General features: G+C 36.0%; 1 protein-coding gene across 3 annotated transcripts in view; it reads left to right on the top strand.

Annotated features, from left to right (window-relative positions):
- The window catches only part of HGF (hepatocyte growth factor), a 101,215-nt gene that overhangs the window by 71,292 nt on the left and 7,397 nt on the right, over positions 1–22,526 (top strand). For all 3 annotated transcript variants that reach the window (XM_016190317.2, XM_060196326.1, XM_007527907.3), the window contains exons 12-15: positions 7,586–7,624; positions 9,234–9,330; positions 21,259–21,333; positions 21,899–22,045. In XM_016190317.2, coding sequence (XP_016045803.1) covers positions 7,586–7,624; positions 9,234–9,330; positions 21,259–21,333; positions 21,899–22,045 — 358 coding nt within the window. The remainder of the gene's footprint in view (positions 1–7,585; positions 7,625–9,233; positions 9,331–21,258; positions 21,334–21,898; positions 22,046–22,526) is intronic.

Genomic DNA, 22,526 nt, shown 5'->3' on the forward strand with positions numbered 1-22,526 from the left:
CTATTCTCTCTGCCCTGTACTGTTTTCTGGAGTTCATCTATTTTGTTACCCTGTTCTGATACTGTTTTAGCTTGTTCAGCTAGTTGTGTTCTTAGCTCAGCTATTTCAGCTTTCAGCTATCTAGTAACTTGAGCTAATTAGTGTTTTCTTCCAGAGTCTCATTTGTTGTTCCTGTATTTCTTATTATAATTCTTTCAAACTCTTTACTCACTCCTGTGATTATTTCCTTAGCTAGTGTTTGGATGTTGAACTTGTTATTTTGTTCTTCACCCTTTTGGGTGCTTTTAGCTGGACTCTTGTCCTGGTTTGTTTCTCCATTATTTCTTCTTGTTGGTTTAACCATTTTATATATTATGTTATGAGTTCCCTCTCTTAGTACTTTTCAAATTACTGATCACTATTGCCTGGATTGACTTGTGTCTAAGTAATGTAATTAAAGGGTTCACAGTGGTAGAAGTTAACAGTTGTTTCAATAGTATTTTAATCCCTGGGTTGGAGCTCAGTGGTTTAAAAGCCTCTTTTTCTTTTTCTTTCCTGTAGGATATGGGAGCCTGAGGGCTTTTAAACTACAAGTAGGCTTCTTAGCTTAATCACTGACTCCTGATCAAGAGATAAAGCAGGGTGTGGCAGAGATACTCCAGTGATTATGCAAAGAGACTTTCACAGCCCCACTGTTATGCCACAGAGGTATAGGTCTTCTCCTGAGTTTCCTGGCTATATCTCTGTCCTCTGGTGTCCCTCCCTGCCACTGCTCCAGACTCTGAGGGCAGTAGCAATGGAGACCAAGAGTTGCACTTGGTGAGTCTCCGGGGAGTCCTCTCCTTCTCTCAGCTGTCCCCTTGTTGGTGGAACAGACTGGAGGTGGAGTGACTCAACTGACAAACTGCTGGACTGTTACCAGCCACTTAATCTCTCCCTAGGCTCCTCTCTGTCACCAGCCACAAGTGTTTGCACTCACCGCTGAACTGGTGGGTTCCTGTAATCGTTCTTGTTTCGGTCCCAAGTGGTCTCCTTTGGTATTCCTAGTTCATCCAGGAGAGGTGAAGAGAGAGAGGAGAGGAGAGGAGAGGAGAGGAGAGGAGAGGAGAGGAGAGGAGAGGAGAGGAGAGGAGAGGAGAGGAGAGAAAGAGGCTGCTCATAGCCCCGCCTCCGGAAGTCTCCCCTGGTTTTTTTGATTAACATTTGGACTGGATGGATATTTGCTCTAGAGGCAGTGATGAGCAATTCAGGGTGCATAGTTCTGTCTCTAGCCTCCATCTACTAAATGATAGTAGTCCCTACTCCTCCTAGAAACTTAGAGGGAAAGAGAAACACCAGTAGCACTGCTTCACCATTTATAAGCCTTCTCTTGTAGATGTGGATCAGGGACTTGAACCTAGATCCTTGTTCATGATAATATATACTCAGCAGAGTACACACCTTTTAAAACCTATTAAATTACCTTCTTACTGAAAATAGATATACTTTTAAACAAATATAAATATAAATATATATACATATATATTTAATACTAGAGCACTGTACACATTTGGCTTATGGTGGTGCCAGTCATTGAACTTGGGAACTCAGAGTCTCAGACATTATTGCTTAATAACTATGATATCTTCCCTTCCCAAGATATACTTTCATAATATCAGTAAGAGCTATGTTTTGTGTGCCAGAGGGTCAGCCGGTAGCACAGCAGGTTAAGTGCACATAGCGTGAAGCACAAAGATCAGCATAAAAATCCTGTTTGGAGCCCCTGGCTCCCCACCTGCAGGGGGGTCGCTTTACAGGCGGTGAAACAAGTCTGAGAGTGTTTTTCCCTCTCCCTCTCTATCTTCCTCTCCTCTCTCCATTTCTCTCTGTCCTATCCAACAACAGTGACATCAATAACAACAACAATAATAATAGCCACAACAATGATAAAAAAAGGGCAACAAAAGGGGAAAAAAAAGCCTCCAGGAAAATTGGATTCATAGTGCAGGAACCTAGCCCCAGCAATAATCCTGGAAGCATAAATTAAATAGATAAAATAAAATAAAGTAGCCACCAGGAGCAGTGGATTTGTGGTGTAGGCGCTGAGCCCCAGCAAAAACACTCACCTTAAAAAGCAGGATTAGATTGAAGAAATGATGATTTATGTGACATTAAAGAGAGAATTTCTCAGCCTAAGGAGAAATGCTAGTAATGTTGCATAACATTTTAGCATGTAGATGAAAACTTCTTTTAACCAATTAATATGTCTATTAATCAAGTATATCTATAATTGACTTAAACCCCCCAACTTATTTTTGCTGTAGGATTTTCCATAGTAATAAAAATTTATGTTTTTAAGAAATGTTATTTACCATTATTTTTTTTACATTACCAGATATAATATGTTCTTTGTATTGTTGGTTAGAATGCAGATTTATTTAGAAAAGACACATACTAATGGCAAAGTGTGGACTAAATCTATGGAAATGAAAAAAAAGTCAGAGGGTGAGTTCCACATGGAAAGGGAAAAAGACAAAGAAATCTATCACTCTAAATACCCTTGAGCAAGTTACTTCTATCTTATCTTGCATTTTCTTACTTACTAACATTTTTAAATTGAAATACTCCTGAGTGCAAAGTCCTATAAGATATACTAGACTTGTAATATATAAACAATATTTTGTACCCTCAAATATTTTTCAGTGTAGGAAGGAGATAATGTATTTAAATATGACCACTTAGTAAATAGATATATTAAAAATTTTTGTTATGTTGAAGTGTTATGCATGTACAAACTATTGTGTAAAAAACGTAAGGAGGAAACTTAGTTACATGGATAGTGTACCTTTAATACAGGAAGTGTAGGGAAGGAGTCTGCCGATAACACAAATTAATGTTCCCAAAGCCCAGGCTTTTCCCTCATTTGGACTTTGTGTAGATCCTGAAAATTTACATTTATGGAACATGTCTTTCAAATTAATCAGTAAAATAAATAAGCAAACAAATCCACCTTTAAGAATAATGGACATTTGTAGAGTAGCCAATGATCTAGGAAGAAGGAAGATTAGTCAGTAATCTAATGTCTAAAACAGATAATACTGCCTTTACTAGCAGAATTCCAACCTTATAACTATCATAGTGGTTTAAATTAAGCACATAGATATAAGAGCAAAATGCTTCCACAGAATTTCAAAGAACTATGACTTTTAAGCCTAACTGACACAGAACACTAATAGTTTTAAAGTCTTCGATAAATATTTTCAACTAACATTTTTCAACCAAAAGTTAGTGAGTGATGTACTGTTGAAAGACTTCATAGTGTTGCAAGCATTTGATTAAATACTATTGCAGATAACTCATTTTTATTTCAGTGTATTCTGAATATTTACTTCACTAAATATTTTTACACTGTCATTTTTCTAACTAATATTTATAGCCAGGATTTATTTTCATTTTCCTCTTGGCGAAAGGCTAATAAAATTTATCTTTAGAAGATTTGAGTTCTTATTATTTATTTAACTGCACAGACTGTATAAATCATTTGCACACTGTACATTTGTATTATAAAGCATGTAAAGCCCTTTTTCTTAAATGCCTACCAAAGGAGATTTAACGTATTATTACCATTATAAAATGTGTACTAACAAAGCTATAGAAGTATCTATGTCTAAACAGATGCACAAGGTTGGTTTTAGAATAATCTTAAGTGTTAACTATTATGATTATACTGATTATAGTAAGAATCTTCAACTCTGGGCTGTTAAGACAGCATAATTGTTATACAAAAAGATAGAAAACTTTCATACTAGAAGCTCTGAAGCTTTAGAGTCAGTCCTCAGCACTACCACAAGCCAGAGTTGAGCAGTTCTCTACTTTGTCTCTCTTTTTCCCTATATCTCTCTCATGAAAATAAATGAATAAAAAATATTTAAAATTTTTCAACTCCAAACTTCTCAGTAATAATTTGAAATCGATTACTCTGAATATCTTGAGAAAGTTATTTCTATCTCATCTTGTATTTTTTACTTATTAACATTTTAAATTAAGTTGCGTTTGAGTGCAAAATCCTATAACATACTGGGTTTGTAACATATAAACAATGTTTCATTCCCTCAAATAGTTTTCAGTGCAAAAAGGAGACATATACATAAATATAACCACTTAGTAAATGTATATATTAGGAATAAAATGATAATGGAAACATAAATAGCTACTTTGAGAAATATGTAATCTTCATAATTTTGACTTGAGAGTGATTCTGAGGGCATATAAATGCACACAACAGGATCTTTCGTAGGTAAAATGTTAATGTTTGGCACATTTAGTTTTTTTCTTAAAATTTTGTAGAATCAGCAAAAAGTAAGATATCCATTATATATCTGGTAGAGGACACTGAAAGGAGAGTACTTGATAAAATAAAAGAGGTCGAGAGAAGAATTTCTGAAAGTTTTCTTAAGAGTACAGCAAGAGAACTTGGTCAATTTTTAAAATATTCATGTACTACCCACCAACTCGGCATATCCAAATAGCTGATTTTTGGTGATATTTGAACTTGTTCTTTATTGTGGAAATTCTCATGGAGAAAACTATACATATGTATACACATACATATGTGTGTATGTGTACACATGTAATAACTGAATGATTATTGAAGCCCCTACTTTAATAAAATACATTTAAAATAATTTAAAATGAATTTACATTTTATCTTTATATATTAAGTATGGTGCTAACGAATGAACCTAGAGCCTCAGCATATGAAACTTCTCAGCAGTTTTTTCAGTATTTTCTGAGAAAGAGAGAGAGAAACTACTGCTCCCTCATCCCTGAAGTTCCCTTGATGCTGTCCTTTGTGTATTCATGTGGTGTATTCATGGAGCCAATCTGAGATCTCATGCATGCTAAAGGCTGTGTTTTTACCAAATGAATCATCTTTATCACATATATATATGTGATAAAGATGAAGCCAGATATATAGATATAGATAGATATAGATATACTCCCCCCCCTCAGCGCACTGTTTAGCTCTGGCTTATGGTAGTGCTAGGGATTCAAAGAAGACCTTAGAGCCTCAGATGTGAGAGTCTTTTGCTTTATTTTATCTTAACTTTTCTGAAAGATAATAAATTGTCCTTTAATGGAATATATATATATATATCTGGGAGTCGGGTGGTAGTGCAGCACTTAAGCACGTGGTGCAAAGAGCACGGACCGCCATAAGGATCCCGGTTGGAGCCATTGCTAGCCACCTACAGGGGAGTCCCTTCACAAGCTGTGAAGCAGGTTTGCAGGTGTCTTTCTCTCCCCATCTCTGTCTTCTGCTCCTCTCTCCATTTCTCTATTCTATGCAACAACAACAACAATAATAAGTACAACAATAAAAACAACAAGGGCAATAAAAAGGGAATAAAAATTAATATATACATATATCTTAGGCATAGAAGATAGCATAAAATATCTATTTAAGCAGTTTCCTCTCTTTGGCCTCTACCTTTGACCTTGAGTACCAAACAACCTGGGGGTGCTAAGGACCCCTAACTACAGTTTGCACCACCGTAATCAACATTCAGTAGCAGAAAAGCTTCAGAATTCAGGGTCCCAGACATATCACAAGTACAAACATGAAACACAGAATAATAATGGTGAGAGAAAATATCCAGGATTCAAAGATAGTAGTCCTTGCCAGCCATGTGGTCTTTTCCCAAATGTTATTTGCTCACAAATCAGTGCAAAAGCTCATTAGAGTCCCAGAGATGAGGGTGTGGCAAAAATTGCAGCATGAGAATCCCTGCTTCTCCATCCTGGCTATGCGGAAAGGCAGTCCTCAGGATAACATCCCCTGGGGGTTGAGGAAAGCTGGTAGTAGGTAGGTGGGAATAGTCTTGGCTATGTCTTAATGATTATTTTCACTCATACTCTTAGCTAAAACTTCGCTATACCATGAACAGTTCATTGTGCATTTCTGTGCACTGATAGCACTGATAACTACCCCAAGCACCAAGTGTATCTATACTCTTCTGAACATTTAAATATTTTATAAAGGTTTGATAGTGAGCTAGGTTCATTGTTGACCTGTGAACTTGATTTTTAGCAGCAAGAAATGTTTAAATATAATTAAGAAAAGAATGTATAGTCGCCTTTCTCATCATGTCAACATAAGGAATAAATAACTTTAAAAAAAAAAAAACCTCAAGTAATTGCCTTCAGTGGAAAAACCAACATGCTTGATGTTTTAATTACTACAGTCAGCCTCAGATTTGTACTATGAGCAAAAACACTGACCTCAGTTGACTCTAAAACAAAATCTTCCCTAAGAGCACATTAAAGGAAAAGGGAAATTGTAAAAGTTATGATTATTTTTTTTCCTTATTAATTTAAAGTAGCTAAATCTGGTAAATGAACATAAAAAAATGCTTTGGCATATAGTTTCTTGTGATTCTCCATATATAACAATAAAATTTGCACCTATTACAAAGAAATCCATATACCATTGTTATTTTGTTGCTTGTCTATTTGCTGCTGGTTTATTTGAGCTATGGACATGTTCAGGGATTAACTACCAGCTGGATCTAAACAGTGCCTGACTAAACTCTATCCCATCAATTCTGAACAGTCAGGCATTAAACTCCAGGAAATGTCTTATGCCTCATTCATTATTGCGTAAGTATTTTCAAATCCTAGCATTCAAAAGCTTTTCACTTTGGAGCAATTAAACCCCAGAAGGGAGGTTATATATGAAATGGATTAAGTTACGAAGCTTTAGTAGGGATTGATATGTAGTTTCCAGTATTGTCTCTTTTTACATACTCTTTTTACTACCTTTTAGAAAAACTTTTCTTTAGAATATTTTTCAGAAACAAAACTGTATTTTGTTATCCTTTTCCCACTAGTGATATTGATTTCTATCTTCTAAAATCCTTAAAGAGTTTTCTGAAGCATAAGAAAAGTCACTTATCTTTAACTATATAAAAACAAAATTCAATTTCATACTACTATAAATAGGTCAAATTGTAGCAATAAACTGCCATATATATATATATATGAATGGCTCAGAAAGCAGTAATAACAATTTTGTGCTTTTAAGTGGAATGTTCATTATGTATAACACTGAGCATCTAGGTAGAATGGGCCAACTCCTTGATTCAAGCCATGTGATTCAAACTGCCAACACTCCTCAAACCACACCCCTGAGATCCACAGTCATAAAGAAGGTTTCCTTTCCCCTTTTCCTTGGGTATAGGGGTTCCGGTTTTCTGATATCTATCTGATGGTGGGCAAGTTCCTGAATTGAAGGAGAGAATGTCTTGCAAACCCTTATGGTGAGATTAGAGGTTGTACCTGGGTATCAATAACCATGTTGTAAAACATTAACCACCCAATAATGTAGGGAAAAAGAAAAACAGTTCTCATCATAGCTCCCACTACTGGGAAAGTGTACCTTCAGTATTGTTCAGTAAAGTGAACACACTTACTCAAAATATAGTAATTACATTTTACCTTTGAGTAAAATAGTGAAATTTTAGTAAATTATCCAATTCATGAACATTAAATTTTAATAAATAATTTTGTTTCTGTGTAGAAGTAATCTACATGTATGAATTACTTATGTTTATATTATTTCTTACAGGTGAAGGTGATACTACACCCACAATAGTTAATTTAGATCGTAAGTAATCTTTCAAAATATATAGTATATTAGAGTCTTTCCATGCTGCAAATACTCATTTATTTCATAGGAATATATCCAAGAATTATATTAACTTTTATCATAAAATCATGCTAATGTGTCTAAAAGACATTGTTTAGTACTGGCAACGTAACTCCCTTGAATAGTGTGCCTGCTTTGCCCTGTGTGCAACACAAGTTCTTTTGTTTAATATTTATTATTATTATTATTATTATTTATTATTGGATAGAGACAGAGAAACTGAGAGAGGAGAGGGAGTTAGAGAAGAAAAGAGACAGAGGGACACCTGCAACCCTGCTTTACCACTTGTGAAGCTTTTACCCCTGTGAAGCTTTTCCCCTCCCTGGTGGAGACCAGGGGCTTGATCCCTGGTCCTTGATCCCGGGTCCTTGTGCACTGTAATGTTTGCACTTAACCAGGTGAGCCATGGCCTGGCCCCCAACAAAATGCAAGCCTGACCCAAACCTCACTGAGCATTGGAGAAAACTTTAGTGCCTCAGTCTTTCCTTTTGTTTCTCTAATTGAAAAAGCTAGCCAACAGCTATGAAGCCCCAGCAAAGACATAAATATAAGTGAATAAATAAATAAATATACAAATAACTGTTTTGTGTGTTTTTATGTAAAGAGCTATGTAAATGAAAATCTGAGATTTTACATCCACTATGAAAAGAATAAAATTATTTTTAACTTGGTCTTTGCTTTATGAAACAGACTTTCATAACCTCTTTAATTAAATTAGGATGTTAAAGTCAGAAAGAATGAAAGAAGCTTCAAAAGCTATGCTGTGTGCTTAGTCTGGCTTATCTTGAAAGCACTTTGCATGCTCTACAATCTCCTAAGCAAAAGATGACACAGTTTGCTAGGTTCAGTTAATCCTCCATTTAAGAAAATCTATTGGGAGCTGATTGTTTTTGATTCTCACATATTTCTTGAGCTGAAGGAAGAAACTCAAGTGTTTTGATTTAAGAGACCACCTGCTATGTCCCAAGCTGAGGAAGCAAATGGAAAAATGTTCTAGACCATGGACAGGAATATAAAGGATGTGGCAAAGAACAGAGGAGGGCCAGAAAACAGTTTACTCCGAAGATTTCTGTATTATGTCATTTGGACATAATAATTACATCATTTGGATACAATTTCAATATATATATAATGTTGGAACAGCTTTACAATAGCTCTGTATTCTTATTGTACAAATTCAAACATAATGAGCCAAATACAGTTTTATTCTTTTTTTCACTCAGGCTATTGATTTTCATTGATATTTAGGAATAACATTATAAAGGAACTAGTTTCATTTTATGTTAAGTTTGGTGAGGGAAATACAAATAGTGTCAAAGCTGAAGAATTTACTAAGTGAACAGTCATTATGGCAATGTGTCAGCCTTACATTGATAAGTTTTCTGGTTATTTATCCAGTTAAATGATTGTGATGAGTAGTTTTACCCTGGTCTAACACAACTTATTTAACAATACTTATGTTTTTTTTTCTCCAAAAAATGTTGCTCTGATGCAGTAACAATTAAATTTGTAAGTTATCTGAGTAGCACTAACTTCTTTTCAAAATGTTTGGTCCTCTGTCTTTTAGATCCTGTAATATCTTGTGCCAAAACAAAACAATTACGAGTTGTAAATGGGATTCCAACACGAACAAATGTAGGATGGATGGTTAGTTTGAAATGCAGGTAACTATTAATAGACACAATAGATGCATTATATGTATCATTTGCACAAGCCATGTTTCTAGCGATATGACCATGTGGTGTCATGAAGACAGTGTCTGCCACATTGACAATCACAGGAGGGGAACGGAAGAGGGGAGACCATTATGCTTACTGAAGTGTGAGCCCTGATTTGGGCTTTTATAATGTGTGTCTCCAGAGACAGTAATTTAATAAATACTTAAAAAATGTTTCTTTCTTTTTAAAGTACTCTGTCTTTTTGTTTTTACAATTTACTACATTATTCATATTTTATCATTTTTATTGGGAGGTTAATTTACAGTGTAGCTGTTGACACATGGGTACAACCTTTCATCTCCCCATGAAAGCTCTCAAAGAACCCTGTCACCTACAACACAGTTTTTTTTCCATCATCATGCAAGAGGACCCCAAGGTTCTCTTCACCCCTTTAATCCTATCCTCTTCATCTCCCAGTCTCCTAGTTTGTTGCAATATATCATACCCATACCTTGTCCAAGTTTCACTTTGTGTTTCCACCTGTATTTATTTCATCTATAAATGAGGTCATTCTGCACTTGTTCTTGTCTGTCTTATCTCACTTAGCATGATTCGTTCAAGTTCCATCCAAAATGAGGCAAAGAAGATAGCTGCATAATTTTCAGCAGCTGAGTGGTATTCCATTGTGCATATATGCCACAAATTTCATAGCCACTCATCATTGGATATCTAGGTTGCTTCCAAGTTTTGGCTATTATGAATTGTGCTGCTATGAACATAGGTATATTTGATCTCTTTTAATACGTGTTTTTGTTTCTTTTGAGTAAATCCCCAGGAGAGAAACTGCTAGGTGATTGGGATAGGCCCACTTCTAGTGTTCTGAGAAATCTCCAAACTGTTTTTCACGAGGGCTGGACCAATTTACATTCATACTCACAAAATAGTAATGGTCCTTATCCCCCTCGTCTGTGCAAGCATTTATTTTTATTTATTTATTTTTTAATTTAAGAAAGGATTAATTAACAAAACCATAAGGTAGGAGGGGTACAACTCCACACAATTCCCACCACCCAATCTCCATAACCCACCCCCTCCCCTGATAGCTTTCCCATTCTCTATCCCTCTGGGAGTATGGACCCAGGGTCATTGAGGGTTGCAGAAGGTAGAAGGTCTGGCTTCTGTAATTGCTTGCCCGCTGAACATGGGCGTTGACTGGTCAGCCCATACTCCCAGTCTGCCTCTCTCTTTCCCTAGTAGGGTGCGTCTCTGGGGAAGCGGAGCTCCAGGACACATTGGTGGGGTCTTCAATCCAGGGAAGCCTGGCTAGAATCCTGGTGGCATCTGGAACCTGGTGATTGAAAAGAGAGTTGACATACGAAGCCAAACAAATTGTTGACCAATAATGGACCCAAAGCTTGGAATAGTGGAGAGGAAGTGTTAGGGGGTTACTCACTGAAAACTCTAGTGTACTTCTGCTTTCAGGTATATATTTTGCAGTAGTTTATAGATACGTGTGAACATATGCTCTCTCTCACAGAAACTGGTGTATATCTAGGTTATGGGACTTTGTTAGAAAGTGAACCACCTGAGATGAAATTATAGTGTACTATAAAAGGAAAGCTCTCACCCTAGTAATGAAGCTGAAGGGTTGTCATTCCACTCGTGAAGTCTCTGGACACAGTCTGAGGTGAAGCATGTTGAGGTGGCAATCGTTGCGTTGGTTAGGTTGTGATCGGCGGATGCAATATTATTTGATATGGATTGGGAGATGCATACGGGAAAGTGGGCCCTATCCAAGGGTTCCAGGACTGGGGGAAGTAGGGACTCTATAGTGGAGATGTGAGGTTTCTGCTGTCTTAGGGTTCAAAAAGACAATCGATAGTTAATGTTATCATCACATTATTTGGTAATTGGGTTAACTTTGAAAAGTCCTTTTGTTATGGTTTGCTGTACAGTATCCAGTATCTTGTATATAGCTGTGCTATTGGATGCTTCTGATCTACTTGGTCTAGGCTTTTGAGAAAGTCCGCATATCAAATACACAGCCTATATATTAAAAAGATTCAGTTTGTGTTTTGAAAAACTTTGAGACATACAGTTGATTTTCCCCCTCTCATATTAATCAACTACTGATTTATATGTCTACATTTTGCTAGGAGTGTACATAAACACCATTCCCACCACCAAAAGACTGTGACCCATCCCTCCCACCCACTCCCACCCCCCACTGGCCCAGGAAGCTGCATGTCTTCCTCTCACCACAGGGTTTTTACTTTGGTGCCCTACTTACAATTTGATCAGGTCCTGCTTTTAGTTTCCCTTTCATATCTTCTTACTCAACTTCTGTTGATGAGTGGGATCATCCCATACTCATCTTTATCTTTCTGACTTAGTTCACTTAACATAATTCCTTCTAGCTCTGTCCAAGATGGGTCAGCGAAGGTGGGTTCATTGTTCTGCATAGCTGCATAGTATTCCATTGTGTATATATACCACAGCTTTCTCAGCCACTCATTTGTTGTTGGGCACCAGGGTTGCTTCTAGGTTTTAGCTATTATGAATTGTGCTGCTATGAACATAGGAGTACACACTTCTTTTTGGTTGGGTGTTATGGAGTCCTTGGGGTATAAGCCCAGGAGAGGAATTACTGGATCATATGGAAGGTCCATGTCTAGCCTTGTGAGAGTTTTCCAGACTGCTCTCCACAGAGGCTGGACCAATTTACATTCCCACCAGCAATGTAAAAGGCTTCCTCTGCCCCCACAGCCTCTCCAGCATTTGTTGCTGCTGTCCTTTTTGATGTATGCCATTCTTACAGGAGTGAGGTTGTATCTCAGTGTTGTCTTAATTTGCATTTCTCTGACAATCAGTGACCTAGAGCAGTTTTTCATATGTTTGTTAGCCTTTTGGATCTCCTCTGTAGTGAATGTTTTGTTCATATCCTCTGCCCATTTTTGGATGGGGTCATTGTCTTTTTTGGTGCTAAGTTTGCTGAGCTCTTTATATATTTTGGTGATTAGTTTCTTGTCTGATGTATGGCATGTGAAGATCTTCTCCCATTCTGTGAGGGGTCTCTCTGTTTGTTTAATAGTTTCTTTGGATGTGCAGAAGCTTTTCAATTTGATGTAGTCCCATTGGTTTGTTTCTACTTTAGTCTTCCTTGCAATTGGGTTTGGTTCATCAAACATGTACTTGAGGTGTAGATCGGAAACTGTTTTACCAATGTTTTCCTCTAAGTTTTTGATTGTATCTGGTCTGACATCTAGGTCATTAATCCATTTGGAGTTGATATTTGTTTCTGGTGAGATAAAGTGGTTCAATTTCATTCTTTTGCATGTTACTACCCAGTTTTCCCAGCACCATTTATTGAATAGTGCCTCCTTTTTCCATTTTATCCTTTGAGCCCCCTTATCAAAGATTAGATGCCCATAGGTGTTGGTATTTATTTCTGGGCTTTCAATTCTGTTCCACTGGTCTGTGTGCCTATTTTTGTTCCAGTACCATGCTGTTTTGATGATGGTGGCTTTATAATATAGTTTATGATCTGGGAGTGTGATGCCTCCATTTCTGTTTCATTTCCTCAAGATGGTTTTGGCAATGCTAGGTGTTTTCAGGTTCCATATAAATGATTGTAGTTTTGTTCTATTCTATTAAAGAAGCTTGGTGGAACTTTGATGGGTATTGCATTAAATTTGTATATGGCTCTGGGGAGAATATTCATTTTGATGATATTTATTCTTCCAATCCATGAGCATGGGATATCTTTCCATTTCTTGGTATCCGTTTCTATTTCTTTGAGTAACGACTCATAGTTTTCAGCATACAAGTCTTTCACTTCTTTGGTCAACTTTATTCCTAGGTATTTGATTGATTTTGCTGAAACAGTAAATGGGAGTGAATTCTGGATGTCTTCTTCCTCCGATTTAGTGTTTGCATAAAGAAATGTCACTGATTTTTGTACATTGATTTTGTAGCCTGATACATTGCTATATTGCCTAATAACTTCCAGTAATTTTCTGCTGGATTCTTTAGGTCTTTCTATGTATACTATCATATCATCTGCAAATAGTGAGAGCCTGACTTCCTCCCTTCCAATCTGTATTCCTTTGATTTCTTTCTCTTGCCTGATTGCTATGGCAAGAACTTCCAATACTATGTTGAAGAATAACGGAGACAGTGGACAGCCCTGTCTAGTCCCCGATCTGAGGGGGAATGCTTTCAACTTCTGTCCATTGAGTATGATGTTGGCTGTAGGTTTGCTATATATAGACTCCACTATCTTGAGGAATTTCCCATCTATTCCCATTTTTTGTAGAATTTTGAGCATGAATATATGTTGGATCTTGTCAAAGGCTTTCTCTGCATCTATTGAGATAATCATGTGGTTTTTGGCTTTGCTTTTATTGATGTGGTGAATGACATTGATTGACTTACGGATGTTGAACCAACCTTGCATTCCTGGGATGAATCCCACTTGGTCATGATGAACAATATTTTTGATATGTTGCTGTATCCGGTTGGCCAAGATCTTGTTTAATATTTTGGCATCTATGTTCATCAGAGATATTGGTCTGTAGTATTCCTTTTTTGTTCTTTCCCTATCAGCTTTTGGTATCAGGGTGATGTTGGCTTCATAGAAGGTGGAAGGGAGTATTCCTGTTTCTTCAATCTTATGGAAAAGCTTAAGAAGTATGGGTACTAACTGTTTCCTGAAAGTTTTGTAGAATTCGTTTGTGAAGCCATCTGGTCCAGGACTTTTGTTGTTGGGAAGATTCTTAATAACTGTTTCAATTTCTTTGTCTGTGATTGGTGCATTTAGATTTTGTAGTTCTTCTTGGTTCAGTTTTGGAAGGGCATATGCTTCTAGGAATTCTTCCATTTATTCCAGATTCTCTAGCTTGGTGGCATATAGTTCTTTATAGAAGTTTCGCAGGATTCTCTGGATTTCTGTGGTGTCAGTTGTGATATCTCCTCCATCATTTACAATTCTATTAATTTGAGTCTTCTCTCTTTTTTGTTTGGTGAGTCTGGCTAGAGGTTTGTCAATTTTGTTTAATCTTTCAAAGAACCAACATTTGGCTTCATTGATCTTTTGTATGGTTCTTTTATTTTTGATGTTGTTTATTTCTGCTCTAACTTTAGTGATTTCTGTCCTTCTGGTTGCTCTAGGGTTCCTTTGTTCCTCTTCCTCTAAGTCCTTGAGGTGTGCAGTAAGGTCGTTCATTTGAGCTTCTTCTTGGTGTTTAATATGTGATTGTATGGCTATAAGTTTCTTTCTCAGTACTGCTTTAGCTGTGTCCCAAATATTTTGATAGGTTGTGTTTTCATTTTCATTAGTTTCCAGGAACATTTGAATTTCCTGCTTGAGTGAGTCTCTGACCCAGTGGTTCTTAAGGAGCATGTTGTTTAGTTTCCAAATTCTTGTCTTTTAATAATTTTCTGTTTGTTGTTAAATGTTAGTTTTACTCCACTGTGGTCTGAGAAGATACTTGGGATGATTTCAATGCTCTTGAATTTATTGATGCTGTCCTTGTGGCCTAACATGTGGTCTATCCTTGAGTATGTGTTATGTGGATTTGAAAAGAAGGTGTATTCCAGTTTTTTGGGGTGGAGGAGTCTGAAAATGTCCAAGATGTCTAGTCTGTCGATCTCTTCATTCAATTCTCTTGTATCTTTTTTGGTTCTCTGCTTTGTTGATCTGTCTAAGTGTGAGAGTGGGGTATTGAAGTCTCCTACTATTATTGTATTACTATTGATGTATTTTTGAAATTCTTTCAGTAGGTGCTTAATGTATTTAGATGGTCCCTCGTTGGGTGCATAGATGTTAATAATTGTTAAGTCTTCTTGGCTGACTGATCCTCTAATCATTATGTAATGTACTTGCCTATCTTTTATTACTTTATTTAATTTAAAATCTATCGTGTCTGAGATGAGAATGGCTGTTCCTGCCCTTTTTTTGTGGTCCGTTAGCCTGTATGATAGTTTTCCATCCTTTCACTTTAAGTCTGTGTTTATCTTGTTGTGACAGATGAGATTCTTGCAAGCAGCATATGGTTGGGTTATCTTTTCTGATCCATCCCCCCACCTTGTGCCTTTTGATGGGTGAGTTTAAGCCATTGACATTTATTGATATTATGGATTTAATGTATTGTAGTGCCATTGTTCTAAAAAAAATTGTTTGCTCTGGTATATTGCAAGTATTAAAGTGATGTTCTTGTTTATAAGAGATCTTTTAGTACCTCTTTCAGGCCGGCTTGGTGATGGTTGCCTCCTTTAACTGTTGTTTATCTAAGAAGGTTTTGATCCCTCCATCTAGTTTGAATGAAAGTCTAGCAGGATATATTATCCTTGGTTGAAACCCTTTTTCATTCAGGGCTCGATAGATATCTTGCCACTCCCTTCTGGCTTTTAGAGTTTGAGTGGAGAAGTCTGCAGATAATCTTATGGGTTTTCCCTTGTAAGTGACTTTTTGTTTCTCTCTTGCAGCCTTTAGGATCCTTTCTTTATCCTTACTTTTTCTCATTGTGACTATGATGTGTCTTGGTGTCTTCAGGTCTGGGTTGATTCTGTTTGGGACTCTCTTGGCCTCTTGAATCTTGATGTCGTTTCTGTTATTCAGGTCTGAGAAGTTTTCTTCTATTATTTCCTCTAGAATGTTTGCTTCCCCTTCCTCTCTTTCTGCCTCTGGCAGGCCAATTACGCGAATGTTACTTCTTTTGAGATCATCCCATATGTCTCTGTTGTTGTTTTCAGTGTCTCTCAATCTCTTTTTAAGCTCTTTCACCTCTTTCTTCGTTTTCTCTAACTCATCCTCTGTCTGACTAATTCTGTTTTCTGCTTCTGTTAGTCTGCTTTCCCTTGCCTCAGCTTCTTTCTTCATTACAGCTATTTCATCTTTCAGTTCTCTAATTGCCTCAAGATAATCAGTATTTTCCTTGGGGGTCTCAACTGTTGTTTCCCTAATACTGCCATTCCTTTCCTCCAATGTTGTTTTCATTTCTGTGATTAATAAGTTTATTATTGCTTGCATACTTTTCTTATCTATGGTTACTTCTGGCTGATTTGTAGTTTCTTCTGGGCTCCTGTCTTCATTCATTGGAGTAGCAGTTTTATTTGTTTTTGATCTACCCATTTTTTTATTTATGTGTTCCCTTTTTTTTTATGCTCTTTTGTTCCTCAGTTGTTGTGTCTTGAGTACAAGTAACACTGTACTAAATATCTTTATGACAATTGCACTCACCAACCTCAGGAATTACAGTAGCAACTGAAGCAAGTATTGAAGTAGTTTAATCGTTACCAGTTAGCCAAACAATTTCTCCAATCCATGAAAAAATAGTAACCAAATCCCAGTGAAGAACGAGAAAAGAAAGGATAGCAAGAATAGACAGTTATGCAAATCTACTATCCACTGTATATTCTAGGGGTAACAAGATGGGAAAGGGAACTAGAGCAGAGATACACACATAGAGAGTCCACTCTGAGTCAGATTTCTTCCCCAAAATAATTCACAAATTCAGAAAGGCAAAGAAGAAGGAAATAGTGCATGACAAGATTAAAAAAAAAAGAGAGAGAGAGAGTGAGAGAGACGAGAGAGAGAAAAGGGAAAAGATAAGAAAAAGAGCTGTAATTAAAGAGCAGTGAAAGGAAATTCCCAAATGTGTATCAGTGAATTCAACAAAGCACACTGTTTGTTGTTGTGGGGGCTGGGGGCTGTGACTTTGGAAGCTGTAGGATTAAGGAAGAAGGGATGACAAGAATGAGAAAAAGAAAAAAAAAGAAAGAGAGAGAGAGAAAAAAGAAAAAGATAAGAAAAAGAAGAGTCATAAAAGGGCAGTGAAAGGAAAGGTTTTTTTTTTTTGTATTTATTTTTAAAGATTTAATTAGCTATGCGGGGTGTGGTGGGGGGGTTGGCTACTTAGAAAGAAGCCAGAGGTTTCAGAAGGGTATAGACTTAGAATTAATGATACTCCCTGGTGGGGCAGGAATTTGGTAAAGAAAAGGAGCTCCCCTCCCCGCTAGGAGCTGGTCCCCAGGGACTGGTTATGGGGGGGGGGGAGGAGGTATGCTTGAAAATTAAAAGGAAGAAAAAAAATTTTTTCTCCTTTTTTCCCTACTCTAATTCTTAACCCAAATTAAGTTATAGTCACCTCATTGGTGTCACTGCTAGGACCCCTTATTGGCTGGCCTGCTAAAGGCAGAAAATCCTACCGTTTCCAGGAGATGTGGTCAGAGCTCAGCCACTAGCAACTTCTCAGTCCGCCATCTTCCCCTGTGCAAGCATTTCTTTCTTATACGTTGTTAATGTCTCAATTACAAGTCACATTCACTTCTGATTAACCAAAAGACCATTGATTAACCAAGAGTATTTTCTTTTACCTTGATTGCACATTAATAATTTTAATATATGTTACTGATTTCTCAATCTAGGATACTTTGATTTTATTTTCAAGTATGCCTTTGTATAATTATATCAGAACATTTATAACTTTTATATATTTTTTGACTTTTTCATTTAGATTTCAATGAAAACTGACAATAATTGAACATTGTAGAATGTGTTATCACTATGGAGAGAAGTAGAGCTAGAGAAATGGTTTGCACACTAGGGTGTTAGTGTTACCAGAGGACTAGAGGACACCCAGATTTTCAGAACTATATGGATGGTACTATATCATCAGAGGAAGCTCTGGTGCTATTGTTACTCTCTCTCTCTGTCTCTTTCTCTCTATTTCTCTCTCTCTCTTTTTCTCTCTGGAGAAATGACCTAGAAAAATAAAATTGCCAGGCAGAGGGTAGATAGCATAATGTTATGCAAATAGACTCTCATGCCTGAGGCTCCAAAGTCCCAGGTTCAATCCCCTGTACCACCATAAGCCAGAGCTCAACAGTGCTCTGGTAAAAAAAAAAAAAAAAAAAAAAAAAAAAAAAGGAGGAAAAAGAAAATTGCCCATCTCTGAAGTCACAGTTCCACAAAAAGAGAAAAAAAAATTTGATAGTTGAATCGTATAATAGTTTTGATATACTATTCAATATAGATTTAAAAATTATTGAAAGGTCTATTTTTAGTGTATTTAAGAGTCAATGATAGGGGTGCTGGGCAGTGGTACACTGGTTGAGCATATATATATATTTAATTTCTTTGTTGGGTGATTAATGGTCTATGGTTAACAGTAAAATACAATAGTTTTACATGTGTGACATTTCTCAGTTTTCTACATTTCCATTTAACCCCCACTATGTCCTCCTCTGCCATAATTCTAGGACCTGGACCCTCCCCCAACCCAAGAGTTTTGTTATTTTAGTGCAATACACCAACTCCAGTCCAAGTTCTGCTTTATGTTTTCCCTTCTATTCTTGTTTTTTAACTTCTGTCTTTGAGTGAGATCATCCATATTTTTCCTTCTCTTTCTGGCTTGTCTCACTTAACATGATTCGTTCAAGCTTCATCCAAGATGAAGTGGAGAATGTGAATTCACCATTTTTAATAAATAAGTAGTATTCTACTGTGTATAAATACCACAAATACTCAGCCACTCATCTGTTGTTGGACACCTGAGTTACTTCCAGGTTTTGGCTATCACAAATTGTGCTGCTATGAACATAGGTATACACAAATCTTTTTGAATGGTTGTATTTGGTTCTTTGGAATATATCTCCAGGAGAGGAATTGCAAAGTAATTGGGTATGCCTACTTCTAGCCTTCTAAGAATTCTTCAGACTTAAGCATACGTCTTACAGTGAGTAGAAACCTAGGTGCAAGTTTTCAGTCCCCATGGTCAGTTGGGAATCCTCATTAGCAGTGAAGCAGTGTTACAGGGTGTCTCTCTTTCTCCCTCTCTATCTTCTCCTTCCATCTCAATTTTTCTCTGTCTCTATCCAATAAGAAATTTTTTTAAAAAGTCAGTGATGGATCAAAAAATGGATTATTCAGTAAAGCACACATTTTACCATGTATGAGGACCCTACTTTAAGCCTCTGACTACCACATGGAGCATGATACAAAGGGGAAGATTCTGGTTAGTGAAACAGTGCAGTGATGTTTCTCTTCTTTTATCTCTATCTCCTTCAACACCACTCTCCCCCCCCTTCTCCTTTCCCTCTCTTCCTTCCATACTCAATCTAGGGGGGGGGGGCGGAATCTGTCAGGAGCAATGGAATCATGGAGGCATAAAGTCCCCATGAAGTTCTGATAGCAGAAAAAAAAAAGTTAATGGTGTGTTCAGTGTAAATTCACTTTGTAAAATATATATTGCAATGGAAAAATTGAACTTAAGAATCATGTTGTAGGAATGACATATTTAAAGTAAAACTTGAAATATGACCTTAAAACTAACTAAATTATACATGCGTTATTCCATATGATAATCAGAATATTGAAATTATTTGACTCTATCTATCTATATTGGATCTTCATCCATATAATGCAACTCAAAATGCACCTGAATTTTAGCCACATTCCCCTTTTTTTGAATTTTAGCCACATTCCCCTTTTTTTCTAGTATCCGTGGCTCTTTTTCCAAGCTATTGTGCTGCCTTTAACACTACATGGTGTAGCTTTCTGCATTCACATTTTTATGCCTAGAAAAGAATTTTTGGAAACTTTTCTTGTTCCTTTTCTTAAGCCTCCAGAGTAGAAGAAAGTATTTCTTTCTATAAGTGTAAATCAGTGCGTATAAGTAGAGTGCAGACCACTTCGGAGGTGCTTTACAGTTCTCTTCTAGAGGCATTCATCAAATTTTAGGAATACCTATGTTGATAATTGCAGTGTAATTGTCCTGGGTGTGTAGTACTGAAATAAAATTGTAGAACTAGCTAGAATATGAGGTGATTGTACATTATGAAGATTTAGTGAAAATTGTAACTTTGACGTAACATTATAATGAAAAGTGTTTTGTAGCCCTTAGCTCTGACTTGCATAGTGATTCTTTGCAAATTTCTTAACTCTTGTGGGGGGGAAAAGGCACACATGACTAAGTGTATTATTTCTAAGAGAAGACTATACAAAAAATACTATAAACTTAAAAATATTGTCCTTTTCTCAGTAATAACATCTGTTCAGTCATTCTTCCAAAATACATACTGAAAGGAATTAAAACTCATTATATACTTTTATCCTACTGTGTGGTGCATGCCATAAATAATTGTGATCTTAGTTTGAAAATATATTAACATCTGTACTATTTGGAAATGCAACTTGCACAGAATTGAACTCTTTTCACTTCTCTGCCAAAAATAATGAATTTGCAGATTTTAAATACAGAATAAGTGCACTAGTATGCATTGATTTCTACAGATATTCTATAACTTCACAGATGGTGTATATATGTCTTGTAAAATTATCTTAATTTAAAAAATGAAATATATTTCTGGTCATAATCTGAATAGTCAAAATACATAGACAGTTGTATCCTAACAATATATCAGAATTAAATGATGGTAATAAAAAAGTGAGAAGTGTAGAAATATGTATAACTACCACCAGATGACTCTTATGACTTAAATAAAACCTCAAATTTGCTTTTTTAATTTTCACACCCTGAATTTAAGTATGTATTATTTTTATTCTTTCCGGTTTTGTGTTCATTCTAAAATTTCTAGCATTTGTAGCACACAGCTTTTCTCACAAGGGTAAATACAAAGATGAGAACGTGAATGTTGGAAATAAATCTTGATAGGTATGTGAATTCATTAAACCATAAATAAAGTGGACTTTATAAAATCAAGTCACACTAGGAAAGAAACCAATACTTCTACTGTTAGCAAGCATCTTTCAGAAGGACTACTCATTTTATTCCTGTTGAGTTAATTTCCACATTTTCCTTTTTAGTGCTTTTATTTTTAATATAAGAAGCTGTAGGTTTTGCATTAGTTGGCAAGCACAGATGTTTTCTTTTCTGCACAGATGTTACTTGTTTCTCTTTCCTCTTTTCCTAGAAATAAGCATATCTGTGGAGGATCATTGATAAAAGAAAGTTGGATTCTTACTGCAAGACAGTGTTTCCCTTCTGGGTAAAGTGTTCCTGAAACTAATATTTGTTTTGAACATTTGAAAATATGTATGGATTCCACTTAGGTTCAAGCCACTGGTCCCCTGAAGCACAGAAGCTTCACAAGAGGTTAAGTGGTGCTACAGGTGTCTCTCACTCTCCCTCTGTATGGCCCCCCTCCCCTCTCAATTTCTCTCTGTCTTAATAAATAAAATAAAATGAAAAAAAAAAGCCACCAGATCAATGGGTTGTTGCAGGCACTTGGCCCCAACAATAAGCCTGGTGACAATAAAATATAATTTAAAAAAGAAAAAAATTTCAATAAAATTATGAATTATTTAATATATTCTAAAAAGTTTTTAAAAGTGAGTTATTCCCTAATAAAATTTTTTGAATAGTTGTTTAGAATTTCAGCAACCTTGAGGCTATTTCTGTTTATACATGCATATAGTACCCAAAATTCCCTATAAGGGTGTTTCTTTATTACATTAAAACTTTTTTTAATCTGTCCCTATAAGCTAGAAGTAATATCTTTGAAAACTATCACAAAATTTTAAAATGTGTTCTCATTTTAACTTTTTACCTAGAAACAAAGACCTGAAAGATTGTGAAGCTTGGCTTGGAATTCATGATATTCATGGAAGAGGAGATGAGAAACGTAAACAGGTTCTAAATATTTCTCAGCTAGTATATGGGCCAGAAGGATCAGACCTGGTTTTACTGAAGCTTTCAAGGTTTGTTTGTTTAGCAGGTTTTGCATTTGTAACCTAGATTAGAATTGTTAAAGCATTGTTTTTAGCTGTGTGGAAATTCATCATCTAATACAGATTTTAAAAAGCCTATGTAACATATTTAAATGTTTATGTGTCTCTGTATATTTTGGACACACAAACACATATGTGCAGAAGCATTTTAAGAAGTAATAAATGGCACAAACAGTCTGATCATCCTGCTACAAAGCTAAAGCATAGCAAGTAGTTATTTGGTCACTTTGAGCAATTGAAATTGTGATAAAATAGCTGTCACCACTTTTTCTGAAATATTAATCCTTAAAGATTAAAAACACTCTTTTATTGTTTTTTCTAAATTTCTAAATTACCTATTAGACATTTCTACTTTTTATATAAGGAAGACACCTACCATAAAAAAAATTATTATACTCTTGTAAATCACTATTTCACTAACAAAAATTAAAAAGGATATGCCTGGAAAAAA

Source organism: Erinaceus europaeus, chromosome 8, assembly GCF_950295315.1.
Source record: "Erinaceus europaeus chromosome 8, mEriEur2.1, whole genome shotgun sequence".
NCBI classification, from domain to species: domain Eukaryota; kingdom Metazoa; phylum Chordata; class Mammalia; order Eulipotyphla; family Erinaceidae; genus Erinaceus; species Erinaceus europaeus.